This window comes from Acinonyx jubatus, chromosome B2 (assembly GCF_027475565.1).
Source record: "Acinonyx jubatus isolate Ajub_Pintada_27869175 chromosome B2, VMU_Ajub_asm_v1.0, whole genome shotgun sequence".
Taxonomy (NCBI): domain Eukaryota; kingdom Metazoa; phylum Chordata; class Mammalia; order Carnivora; family Felidae; genus Acinonyx; species Acinonyx jubatus.
Window position 1 is genome coordinate 149468618 of NC_069385.1, and position 13449 is coordinate 149482066.

The window sequence follows — 13449 nt, forward strand, 5'->3', positions numbered from 1 at the left end:
TCCCCGAGAGCCAGGCCGCGGGGTTAGGAGCTCTGGCTTATCTTTGGTAACGAGAGGCCCTTTGGAAGAGAGGATAACTCGGGTCAAGATGAAAATGGGACTGAGGTGTCAGGGGCGATGGCAGCAGATGATGAGTCCAGGGACAGAAATACGGAGACTGCACAGCACAGCAGTGGGGGCGATGGCCTGGCCGATCTGAGCCCCCCATGGTGCCTGAGAGACTTAGCTCTCGGCTGGAAACATGGGGTTGACAGTTTGGGGAATCAGGATGAAAATGGAGGGCATAGGCTGGAGATAGAGAAGCCTTAGTGAAGCAGCCCAGGAAAGCCTCCTTTCCCGGAAAGGTGAAGAAGGAGCTGGGCAGTGCTGGGGGGATGGGCGTGTGGGGGCAACCGGGTGGGACAGGGGACAGTCACCTCCATGAGTGGGGAGGCCTGGGAAGGAGCCCCCAGGGCCCTCATTCCCGGGGAGCCCTTGACCTTTGAGGCAGAGGCTTTGAAAGAGCGTCTGAGGAGGTGAGGCCCAGAAGGTGGGTTGCGAGGGTGGCCAGGGGAAGGTCTGTCGGCTTGCTGGAGCTTTCCATTCACACGGACCCCTCCCCGCCCACCTCAGCTCCGCTCTGCCATCCGCGGGTGACACCCAGTAGCATCCCGGTCACCTCTGCCCACTGCCATTTTCCGTCTCCCTGTTTGGACATCTCTGCCGACCTCTGGCCCTTGACCTCGATTTCACCCACAGACTCGGGCCGAAGTCACCTCTGAACTCCCACCCCCACCCGCACATCCCTTCTTCACCAACGCAGTGAGAGTTTACAAGAAGAAATGAGGCCAAAAAAAAAAAAAAACCAAAAACAAACAGTAAAGATAAAAGACATTCCTCATAAACAGGCGACAGGAACAAAAGAATCTAAAATCTATTTTTCTGACCTCGGTGGGAGGATGTGGCAAATGAAGCCACGCTCTTCAGTTAGCAGATAAGGCTGGGACCCTTATCTCCAGCCCACAACTGTCATCTTGTTTTACTTGTTTTTCTGCTTAATTACCGTCCCCTGCCCGTGGCAACTCTTTGCTGGATTTTTATTTGTAGGTGGCTTGGAAAAACGTACTTTTGCGTGGCGTGCTGAATTCACAAAATACTGCCATAGGCTCACCTATCTCTTGTGTTTCCACTCTGCACATTATTAGAGTCAGCCCACATTCTGTGTGTCACATGGTCCCCGTGTGCACGAGCATCTGTCACCTTGCCCTCCCCCGTTCCCAGGGCTGGGCTGGACATGAACCCATGTCCCTGGTACCACAGTGATGCTGCTGTGAGCCTAGGAGCTCCCGGGACGTCTACCCAGAAACCAGCCCCTGGGGCACAGAGGAAGGTGTGTGCAGGGCAGTGCCCTCACCAGCACAGCTGTGCCCAGCCTGCTGGGTGGTCCATATGTCACAGATGTGTCCCCACGTCCCCCGTTATTCAGCTGTCTGCTCTTTGTTAGTTTTGTTGCGCTAGTTCCCATCTGTCTAATCACTGGTGAGTCTGCGTGTCCATTCACACACACGTGGGCATTTCCGGGCGCTCCTCTGTGATTTAACTACTCGTGTTCTTTGCAAACTTTTCTGTCGGGTTCCTGCCTTCTTACTGATTTGTAGGCTTTCCTTTTTATATTCCACACCCGAGTCTCTTTGGCTTCAGACGTGTGGGTATCATCTCTCAGCCTGGCCTTTCCCTGTTAGCGTTGTCCCTGCTGTTGTCACTGGACCGCAGTATTGGATGCTGATGTAATCAAATGACTCCCTCATAGTTTGTGCTTTTGGGGTTCCTTTTCAGACGTCTTTCCCTACCCTCAGGCCACAGGTTGTTCTCTAACATTATTTTCTACAAACGTTAAGAGTTTCACTTTTACACTTGGGTCTTTAACCCGTCTAGACGCGACCTTCACATATGGCTCCAGGGAGGAACTGGCTGGATGTTTCTCTACTGTTGGAAGCCAGTTTTCACAACGTGGTCTTGTCCAGATTCTGTCCCTTCTCTCACTGATTTATGTCCGAAATTCAACCTCCTTTGTAAACATAGGTCTGTCTGCAAGCTCTGCCTTCTTCTGTTTTCTGTGTGATCTTGTCCCAGTACCATACAGCATCACCACCACGGTTTTGTGGGTCTTCTGTGCCTTTGGTAACCGATCTAAAAAGGGTTACGAAAAGCATGTTTCCAGAGCCCTCAGCGACACCCCCACCTTCTCCTTCTACTTTAATTCTTAAAGGCCTATGTCGATATCAGCACCAGACTTCTTCATTTTTGTTTATCAAAAACCTGGAAGCAAACTTTTTTTTAGGAACAGAAACCATTGAGTATGTCCCAAGCTTCAGGGACACAGGGACCCAACGAGATGCTGATTTAAGATTCAGACAGAGGCTGAGCCTCCTCGGGCTGTGGGTCTGTGTCCCACAGAGGCCCTGGTGTACCATCGCCAGGACTGGGGCGGCAGTGGGGGGGGCCCGGCACCAGAGGCTGCACAACTGCTAAGTCAGTCCCGCAAGACTGGCTTCCCTGGGGTGAAGAGTCTCGGGAATCAGCACATGGCATTTAGGTGTTGGGAGAGTAACACCCTGAGTCAAGGGGAAAATGTTCTGTTACTATGTTCTCTTTGTGTAGTAAACACTTTAAAAAATTACCCACTGCTTTTTCACACCGTCCTCCCCTCAGTGAGCTCTGCTCCCTTCACCCCACTGTCCTCCACTCAGTGAGCTCTGGTCCTCTCACCCCACCATCTTCCCTTCAGTGAGCTCTGGTCCTCTCACCCCAAGCTTGGCGCCTCTAGGACTCTCTGGTTTTGGGCAGAATTTTATTCTTCCTCATCCTGGGCTCAGGGCCCCCATATCTGCCCCCTCCAGCAACCTGCCTCTCTGGGGCTGACACACAGGCATGTACATCTCTCTAGAAGTGGTTCCACCACAGGAACCTGAAGCTAGGAAAAGTTATGGCGGAACATCATTGGCTAAGGGCACAGGAAGAGGAGAGACTGTCTGCAGGTCCGGTGAAGTTCGCGGAGTCTGGGGAAGGGCCCCCTCCAAGCATCTGTAGGGGGGGTCTGGCTCCCTGTTCTGGCCCCTGTGTGTCTCTGGAGCAGCCTGGTGTGTGTGTTGGGAGGGGTGCTGTCCTGGGGCTTGCTGGCTGTGAGACTTGGGTCACATCATGCCCTCTGACCCTCATGTGGTGTCGAAGCATTTAAGGTAAACCTCTCTGACTCTTGCATGGCATGGAGTGGGGGCAGGGAGTAGGGGACCTGGGGCAGGGGCCTGAGAAGGCTCTGGTGTGGATGTTCAGAAAAGAGAGGGGACAGTGAGTTGGCAGGAAGCTGTAGGAGTCAGAGGAACAGGAGACCTGGAATCAGGGAACAGGACGTTAGCCAAGAGCAGCCCTGCAGGTGACAGCTGAGAACACCTGCATCATGGTTAGGACTAATGTCACACAGAATTGTCCACAAATATCCCACCAGGGCTGGGAAGAGGCTGGAGGCCTCAGGGTCTCACTCCCCCTGCAGGTGACTGCCCGGCTCTCTGTCCTCCACTGGCCCGACCAGCAGAGGCACGGCCAGGCCAGCCTGTGGGGTGAGGGATGATAATTCATTGCACATCAGGTTCTCCTGGAAATTCAAAGTGGGACCATGATGAACATGTCACTAGGCACTGGAGGAGCCATAGCGGAAGAAAGCAGAGCACCCAGCCACGTATTGGAGCAAGTGTGGTGACACGTCCTGCTGAGTGGCCCCAGGGTCGCCCTGTCTCTGGGCCTCGTGTCCTTTTCTAGCAGTTCCAGACACACAAATGCGTATTGGGTGGTGGCCCTGAGCGTGGACGTGGAGCCACATCACCTGAGCCCTAGTGTGCGCCATGGGATGTGCCCGCTTGCCCTTAGCCACCTGCCCGTCGGGGACGGTTGTCGGCCGACCCTGCAGGGTTGTGGTGAGAGTCAGCATATAAAATACTCAATGTGGTGACAGGCCAGAGGGAGGGCTGCGTGTGTCTGCTATTATTATTATTATTATTATTATTATTAGCATTTAAAAATCTCTAGTCCTTGCTCTGAGGCCTGGTTTTGTGCTCCCAGCGCCCCAGCCGTACCTTCCCATGAGGTCTGGGGTGGAAAATCCCATTTTCCTTATTTGCATGTCTGTTTTCCTAGTATTCTGAACTAACTTGAGAGAGCCTCCATTCTTGGTCGTGGAGTGGAGTGTAAGTTGTGAAAACTCAGGTGCAGACCTGTGGGGTCCTGGAGGAGGTGATGCGGAGCATCAGCCCTTCGAGGGGGGACCCCGAGAGCAGATCTGTGACTAGCAGAGCACGGAGCTTCACCGAGTCACCGTGTTTCAGGATCTACCCTCTTCCCCTGCACGGACACCACCCTCCAGGTCAGGTAAGCATCACCAGCAGGGGTGAGGGGCGGAGCGGCGGCGTGAGCGTTTTCACGCACGAGTGGTTGTGTTGCTCAGCATGAGAAATAGGTCCTGTCGTCCTGAGTCCCAGTCGTCGTGCGGGCTGTGGCTGCACCAGCTTGCTCACCGGGACCCACCGCACCTGTCTCAGAACAGGGCGGTGCCGTGTAGGGGTTAAGACCCGTTAGTCAGACGTGCATTACGGCCCTGGGAGCACCACCTCTGCTGCACACACAGCCCAAACTCACCAGGCCTCGGCTTCCTTCCCTTGAAGACGGGACACGAAGGGGATGCGCCTCGTGGAGTGGCCAAGGTTAGGGGGTGTGATGCGTGTCAGGCCCCCCACAGGTGGGGACCCCGCTAACACCAGTAAAAATAAACAGAAAAACACAATCCGCTTTCTGGTGGAACCCCGGGTGTTGGGGTTTTGGATGTGTATTATCATCATACAGAGACTTGTTATGTGTCCGTTGTTTCGAATATACAACATTTTATATGAAACACTATGAATGTGCCCGGAGGGAGCCATCAGTCCCCCCCGCAGTTCCAGCTCCCGGTGCCCCCGCCTCTTCCACCTGCCGACCTGGGCGCCAGTGAGGAGGTGGCCCAACATTTAGTTGGTGTGGAAGCAGAGCGAACACAGATAACACTAAGAGGTTGTGGTGAGGGCTATGTCCAGGCAGAAGGGAAGACAGTGACTAAAATGCATGAAGACAATGCTTTTATTGCACACAGGAGTTAACATTCCACCCGGGGCGACTGAAGTCCTTCTCCACACTCTAGTGCTCGTGCCCGTCCCAGGTCCGCACCGGACGGCATCCCCCGTACCACGCGGCCCCACGCAGCCTGGTCTCTCCTGGCATCCTGCACGTGCCCTTCCCTGAGCTGGCTCCCTCCTCTCCCCCTGATGCCTGGAGCTGCGTGAACTCTGGTGCAGTTTACCCAGCACCCCGCCCCCCCCCCACCTGCCATTCTGCACCCCTGCATCTTGGCTCCACAGCTAAGCCTCACCCCTGCCCACCCTTTCCAGGCCCCAGGTGGCGATCAGCAGAGTGGAGTAAGATTCTCTGCAGGGGAATGTAGGGTCCATGGGTTATGGCCTCGCCTCCCAGCAAGACCCACACCTTGGTCTCAGGCGAAAGACCCCCGGCGGAGGGAGGCCTCAGTGGCGTCAGGGTCTCACAAGGACTGCGGCCCAATATGGCCCGGGGCCACCAGTCAGCCATCCCTCCTTCCCCCTCTGAACACACTCATCTCTCAGAGCCATCCTTTCCAGAAAGCCCTCCTGGGGGGGCCAGGCCCCATCCTCTGAGCTCCCCAACCGCCAGGGCAGCTCATCCCCAGCCTCCATCACTCCCATGTCCTCTGTCTGGTGTGTGAGTTCCTTCAGATCCTGAAGTTTTTCCTTTTCCTTTTCAGACCGCCAGGGGTTGCCATCCTGCCTGGTTCACGGTCAGCACACACTAAATGATTCTGGAGGGTGTGAGGCAACGAACCTGATGTTTTTGGGAGAAGATGTGACGTAGGCCTGTGCCCTGCCTGTGATCACACAGCTGGTTGGTCTCAGGCTGGGGACTCGCCAGGGTCCGCCCCCACATGCGCTGGCCTCTGCTGGGGGTCCCAGAGAGAGGTGAGTCAGCAGACTGCAGGGCACTGCCCTGGTCCTTGCAAAGTCCTCAGCCGACACATTTCTGCTCCCCCGGATGAGTCTGGACTTGGAGGAGGGCGGCCGTGCCCTCTCAGGAACTCAGGGAGAAGCTGGAGCCTCGGCCCCAGAGCCCGAAGAAGGGGAGGACCTTCTGGGTGAAGGAGGCAGTGAAGGTGTAGATGGGCTGCTGGCTGACAGCGTTGGCGAAGGTCACCCAGCCCACCTCGTAGTCCAGGGACACCCGCACCTGCCGGGGCTGCTCCTCCAGGGCCAGCCGCGTGGGGAAGGAGCCCAGAGCCGAGACGAAGCCCCAGGCCAGCCTCACGGCCCACACGCCCTCCTCGGGCCGCTGCCTCAGCTCCCCCTTCCGCCGCACATCCTCACGGGCCACACCCACCGTGCAGCTGCCCCCGTGGGCCAGGTCCAGCTTTACCAGCCACGTGTGCCGCCCCCCCGTGAAGCCACCGCGGGCCAGGACGCAGGTGGCCCGGTCGAAACGCTCCGGGTTGTCCGGCGAGCTCTGCCATTTGTAGGAGAACTGAGCCCGCTGGTGGTCCTCAGACAGCAGGAGCTTCGGGTGCGAGGTCTGGGGGTCCAGAGAGAGGCACGCTGCGGGGAAAGCCCGGAGGGACAGAGATGGCCACTCACTCAGCACCTCCAGAGAAGACCTGAAGGCCCTCCCTCCCACCTGCTGGAGTCACTGTGCACATCAGGCAGAGCAGTGTGTGTGTCACCGGGTCACTTGTTAATTGTAGAACCAGATCAGAGTCCCCTCATCCGGGAAGCCTTCCCTGATAACACCTTGTCCCAGTCCCATATAACCTTTCTCCCCCCTCCTCACGTGTGGGCAGGGGACTCTGGCCATGCCCAGCGTAGAGCCCTGCAAAATTTTCTGTTTTGATTTCAGATTCCCCATGCCCTCCCGTTCTGACACCCGCTGCTCACCTGGCTCATAGTCCAACTCGAAGCAGAGTTTCTCTGTAGAGAGGACGTGAAACAAGATGAGATTCCCTTAGTCTCACAAAACCACAGAACATTTCACAAAGAGGAAACTGAGCCCCAGAGAGAGAAGGGACAAAGGTTTAGTGGTTCAAAACCTGGCCTCAGATCCCTGCAGCGCTTGCCAAAGCCTGACTGTGACTCGGACGGCCAAGGACATGGGCTCCTAGCAGGATCCCAGGGTGAGGTCGTGGGTCACTGCCCTTGCCCTGGGTGGACCTCACTGAGCTCAGGACATGTGAGGTGCTCCGGAAACGTCTACTCCAAGAGCAGATAAGGGGTTAATTTATTTCTTGTTTTCCTTGTAAATGATTTCTGGAATAGGCAACGGCCAGCCTTTGATTAGAGTAAAATGCTCTTCATTGCCAGCCCTCTGGGCGGACTTGTAGGGTGGACTGAGTGCAGGCCTCTTCCGGGCGGGCCATTCAGAGACCAGGGGCAGCGTTCCTGATGTCCTGTGGGTGGGGGCTGAGAGCCACAGGCCTGACCCGCTTCTGAGCATTCACACCTTTTCTCGTCACCACAACCTTTCTGGGGTCTCCCACCTGTGTGCCCGGCCGTGTGGGAGGAAGGGGAGGGAGACAGGTCAGCCACGCAGGGCAGAGAGAAATAGTGCTGCTGGTTATTAATGAGCAGTGTTCACCATCAAAACCTTATCATGCAGAGGAGCCTGCATGGCTCAGTCAGCTGAGCCTCTGACGCTCACGGTTTGTGAGATCGAGACCCACGTTGGGCTCGGAGCTGACATCTTGGAGCCCGCTTGGGATTCTCTCTCCCTCTCTCTCTGCCCCTCCCCCGCTTGCTCTCTCCCTGTCTCTCTCTCAAAATAAATACGTAAACTTTATATAAGAAAAACTTATGCAGGGCACCTGGGTGGCTCAGTCGGTTAAGTGTCCGACTTCGGCTCAGGTCATGACCTTGCAGCTGGTGACTTCAAGCCCCACGTCAGGCTCTGTGCTGGCAGCTGGGAGCCTGGAGCCTGCTTTGGATTCTGTGTCTCCCTTTCCCTCTGCCCCTCCCCCACTAGTGTTCTGTCTTTCTCTCTCTCAAAAATAAACATTAAGAAAAATTAAAAAAAAATTTATCATGCATTACAAATGCCTCTTTTTTAAAGTATTGAGAATGACAGGTTTTGTTAACCATTATTTTTTATAGTGGTTAATGCCAATAGATCAGATTTATTTAATTATTTTTAAAATCAGTTAAATCTTTTCAGAAATCTTCATCTTCATTATCTCTTCTCATTGTCACGTTATCCTGACAAGCATATTTTATTTTTAATTTTTTAACGTTTATTTATTATCGAGAGACCGAGAGAGACAGAGCACGAGCAGGAGAGGGGCAGAGAGGGGGAGACACAGACTCTGAAGCAGGCTCCAGGCTCTGAGCTGTCAGCACAGAGCCCCACGCGGGGCTCGAACTCACGGACCGTGAGATCATGACCTGAGCCGAAGTCGGACGCTTAACTGACTGAGCCGCCCAGGTGCCGCTGACGAGCATATTTTATAAAGATGTGCGGATAAGACAAGAGAGGGGTATAAGCCTTGCCAGACGTCACTCAAGCATGGGGCAGGGCACGCAGAGGGCATTCCCAGCCCAGGCTTCACGGGTCCTCTTACCCAGAAACAGCTTCACCTTCCTCTGCAGTGGGACGGCCTGCTGCGGGAAGTCCCGAATCCTCTGGCCCAGCTCGGGGGACACAGCCTCTGGTCTCCGGCACTTCCTGGTCTCACATCTAGGGGCACACGAAGGTCGGGATTTGGGAATCGTCCCCCATGGCAATGTCCCCAGACTCAGCTGGCTGCCTGCCGACCAGGCGTGAAGGTGCAGTTCCCATGGGCAGAGCTTCTTCCTCTGGGATGGACCCCACTACCTACTCTGGGCAGCTGCGTGTGGACATGCATTTGAGGGCTTTCGCCCCTGACGTGAGGGTGCCGTGTGCAGACATGGGGTGAAGCGTGCTTGTGCGCAAGCGGGAGTGGGGAGGGCAGCCCACGACTCACCTGAGCAGAGTACTTCTGATGTCCTGCGAGAAAGAGGGGAGAGCAGATCAGTCCCCACTTCCTTATACCCAGAAAAGACAAATACCGTGTTCCCTGGTAGGCAAAGGGCCCCCGATCCCAGAGTCACAGAGCTTTAGGGTTTACAAGGCATCAGGATCCCAGACACCAAGCCCTGTATCTTATGGATCCATACAGTTAGGCGACCTGGCTGCCGGCTGGAGGCCCAGGCCCCCTGCTTTCTCAGCACCCCCAGCAGGGAGCTGCGTGTCTTCCCTCCTGTGCGCAGAAGTGAAATGCACCGGGAAGAACTTCCTGACCGGTGGGGGTGACATGGCACAGGATGTCCCGGAAAGAGCTCCTGGTGCCTGCAAAGCACTCGATGCTTAGTGCCGCGTTCAGCCGCACTTTCCTGTTGGACCCTCACAAACCACCAGAGAGGTCGGCACGAACAGAGCTCTCCCTGCCGATGGGCAGTGGGACGAACAGTCAAAGGCCTGTGAGGGAGGGGGTGCAGGTGCAGGGGTCCAGAGGCGAGCACGTGGGACCAGGCCTCACCGTCAGGAGCCCTCGCGCTGGCCTCTCATTCTTCTCCTCCAGCTCTGAGATCAGGCTGCCAAAGCGGCAGATCTCCTCACCGACCAGCGCGTCGAACTCCTCCCGTTGCCTCAAGATGTCCGCATCCAGCGCCTCCAGCTGGGCCAGGAGGACGCTTTGCTGTTCCTCCAGGAACTGGCTCAGATACGCAAACTCGAAAATCACTTTCTGCCTCTTGGTGGCCACCTGCGACTGAAGGGGCAGGAGGAGAGGCCGGGGGGTCATTTCTCTTCCTTCTTTCCCTTCCTCAGCTTTCTTTTCCTTCCTTGGTTCACTGCCTTCTCCCTCTGGCCCAGGTTCATGCCCTCTGGGGTTTGGTGGAAACTCAGAGCCCCAACCCCCAGGTCCCTAGACAGTACGGCATCCCTCCCGTGGCTGCACTGATCCCCCAGCACGGCTGTCGCCCCGTCCGCCGGGGCTTCTACGCACACACGTGGCTGAGGGGAGGTGATGAGGAGGTGATGGGGACACCCAATCCCCTGCCCTTCACAACGCGCACTCTATGCACGGCACTGAGCTCATTATACACACAATCTCATTCGGTTCTATGGCAATTCCATGAGGTCATGACGACTTTAATCTCACAGGAAGATAAATTCGGGACAGAGATTTGCATGAGGGAGTCAGGGTTCACACGCAGAGTGACTTGGAAGCCCTCCATGCCAGGCCACCTGGGTCCGGATGGAGGAAAGGGGTCTGGGAAGGGACACAGACCTACCAGCAGGACTTGGGTCCTCTGGTTTTCTCTTGCCTGGATTCTTTGAATCTCTTCTCTCTCTTTTCTTAGACCCTCAAGACACTTCTGTATCTGCTCCTGGAGAGAAAGAGCATAAACCATTTAAGATGGAAACATCGACTTGTAAAGAGGGGTCATCCCATCCAACCCCCCGCCTCCAGGGGTTGGTGGCCTGAGGGGTCTTTTTCTTCTTGCTTCGCTTTCCAAGAATTGTGATAGAAGCTGTCCTCTTCACCTGTGCCAGCAACCGCTGTGCCTTGGTTTCCCCCCCTGAGCCTTCCTGTCTTCAGGATAAGCACCCCGACTTGTTTCGTCTTTGGTAAGCTGTCTGTGGGACTGTCCTGAGCTCGACAAGCCCTGCTTTGAAAGTATTCCCACTTTCTCCCTGATCTTGAGGAAACGAATTCAAACAAGCTTTTCTTGTGAATACAATCAATTTCCTGCGTGTGATTCCGGAAGGGAGAAGAAACTCGGATGATGTGAGAATAGTCCGTAATTGTTTTAAACATTGCTTGCTCTAGAACAGAGTTGGGTAGAGGTACACACACGTAGGTGTACGTTCGGAAGTACAGTTAGGACCCTCGCCGTCCAATGCGTGCAGACACCCACATTTGCTGAAACACAGTGTGTGAGTGACTCAAAGGTGCTCAGATTTAATGAAAGATAAAGCTGCACCCCACATACGTGTACCCAACCTGCGTGCAAACATGCATTTACTCACAGACATGACCACTCCCACAGTACACTTACACACTCAGTCAGCCGCCCCCCCCCCCCCTTCCGACGCGCACTGGTGAACACGCAAACACTCCGGCCTGTTCCGTACTGTTTGGGCCTCATTCCCTCACATACAAACCCTGTGTCCTGAGGCCCTGTGTGCGGACACACACTCTCACGTCATGGCCACTCCGTCGCTCAGTGCACGTTCACCGAGCTACATGTCGGCCGTGAGTGAACAGCTCAGAACGTGCGGACGCACAAACACCGACCCTGCACCCAGAGCTGCCTGCATGCTGACAGAGTGGGGGAGACAGACTCCTACCCGGTAGGGCCCGGCTGCGTCCTCCAGGAAGCGCACGGTGTGGGCCTGGTGCGCCCAGGCCTCGCGGCACAGCACGCACAGCTGCGTCTCATCGTCCTCGCAGAAGAAGTAGATCTTCTCCCCGTGCTCCTTGCACACGTCCTCCTCGTCCAGGCCCGGCGTGGGCACCAGCCTGAGGCGCTCAATGTTGTCCACCACGCTGGCCAGCTGCCAGTTGGGCCGCAAGCCCGCCGGGCGGAAGGGCTGCTTGCAGAGCGGGCAGGCGAGGGACTCCTCTGGCTCCGGGCCCGGGACCTCACAGTAGCGGGTCAGGCAGCTGCGGCAGAAGTTGTGGCCGCAGTCGATGGTGACCGGCTCCCTGAGGGTGCCTTGGCAGATGGGGCAGCTGACCTCATCCACCAGACTGCTCACAGAGGCGGCCGAGGCCATGGTGCTGCTGTGCCCACTGGCTCCTCAAGGTCGCCCTCTCTGCTTGGCTGGGGAAGCGGTCAGGACACACGGGCACATCTCACACACGCACGGGCACCCTCATGGTCACCTGCACACACACGTGCCCAGAGGCAAGGCATCCGCCTACACGCCCGGGGTCTTCTGTCCCTGTCCCAAAGCCACAGATGCGACGGTCCAAGACAGACGGACAAGCAGCAGAGGAGAGGGGGGACGAAGAGCCCGCAGCTGCAGAGGTGACCTTGGTTACTCTCTGGGCTGGTGTCCGCAGCCTGGGGCTCAGCGTTCCCTCCTGTTCATCCACACGCACGTCAGTGCTGCTATCTCGGCCGCCCACACTTGACAGATAGGTCCCTCCTTTGGGGGTGGGAGGGAGACTGAGTCAGAGAGCAGAGATGCCAGCCCAGCCCCTGCAACGTGGCCAGCTGTGCCCAGGGAGATTACAGGTATCAGCGGACCCAGGGCAAGCAGTGGGCAGGCAGGGGGTGTCGGGACCCAGATAAGGCAGTGCTCAGGGCAACACAGCCCAGACAGCTTCCCCAGTGATGCCCCCAGCGGCCTGCCACAGGCTTCTAAGTAGGCTGCACCAAACCCCCCGTGGGGGAGACAGAGAAAAAGAGCAGCGGCCAGCACTCATTTATGGTGACTGCACACCCCACACTCCTACCCCCCAGCCCAATGACACCCATGCTGTCCGTGTGGAGCTTGGGCAAAGCTGGGTTATTCTTGCCCAAGGCAGCAGGAGGAAGGTGGACGGCCATAATATGCACTCAGAGCTGTGTGTCCCACATAGAAATACAGCGTGAGCCACAGATGCAAGCACACTTCCTTAGTAGACATATTCTAAAAAGTGAAATTAATTTTAATGTTTTGTTAACCCCAAATACTATCATTTCAACACGTGATTGGTCTAAAGATAAGAAATGAGAGATTTTGTGCTCTTTCTAACTGGTGCTAAGTCTTTGAAATCGGGGTGTATTTTACACTGTGGCACATCTCAGCTGGGACTGGCCACACTTCCAGGCCCGGCCATCGCAGGGGACTGAGGGCTGCACCCTCCGGAGGGGCGGGCCGGTGGGAAGGGGTGAACAGTCCGTGTGACAATGGGAGTTTTCTTTGGTTTTATCCAAGGACGCAGGGGATCGGATGAAGAACCATGGTTGTTTGACCATCACCTGGGCCTGGGCTCAGGAGGAGCACCTGTCTGGAAGGCCAGGAGAGGAGGCCGGGAGAGGAGGCTGGGAGAGGAGGCCTGGAGAGGAGGCTGGGAAAGGAGGCTGGGAGAGGAGGCCAGGAGAGAAGGCTGGAACTAGAGGCCGGGAGAGGAGGCTGGGAGAGGAGGCTGGGAGAGGAGGCTGGGACTGGAGGCCAGGAGAGGGGGCTGAGAGAGGAGGCTGGGACTGGAGGCTGGGAGAGGAGGCCGGGAGAGGAGGCCAGGAGAGGAGTCTGGGAGAGGAGGCTGGCACTGGAGGCCAGGAGAAGAGGCCGGGAGAGGAAGCTGGGACTGGAGGCCGGGAGAGGAGGCTGGGACTGGAGGCTGGGAGAGGAGGCTAGGAGAGG

At 56.5% G+C, this 13449-nt stretch overlaps 1 protein-coding gene across 2 annotated transcripts; it reads right to left on the reverse strand.

Annotated features, from left to right (window-relative positions):
* Positions 1-5990: 5990 nt before the first annotated feature.
* LOC106984040 (tripartite motif-containing protein 10) lies at positions 5991-12573 on the reverse strand. 2 transcript variants are annotated; one of them, XM_027051906.2, is made up of 7 exons: positions 11443-12571; positions 10383-10478; positions 9626-9856; positions 9071-9093; positions 8687-8802; positions 7014-7046; positions 5991-6677 (listed from the first exon to the last, which is right to left on the reverse strand). In XM_027051906.2, exons 1-7 carry the CDS (start codon positions 11869-11871, stop codon positions 6160-6162), a joined length of 1446 nt encoding a protein of 481 aa, XP_026907707.1. In that variant the 5' UTR covers positions 11872-12571; the 3' UTR covers positions 5991-6159. The 2 variants fall into 2 exon arrangements, with proteins under 2 accessions (XP_026907707.1, XP_053079303.1); XM_053223328.1 differs by lacking the exon at positions 10383-10478 and having other exon boundaries at positions 11443-12573.
* Positions 12574-13449: the final 876 nt, after the last annotated feature.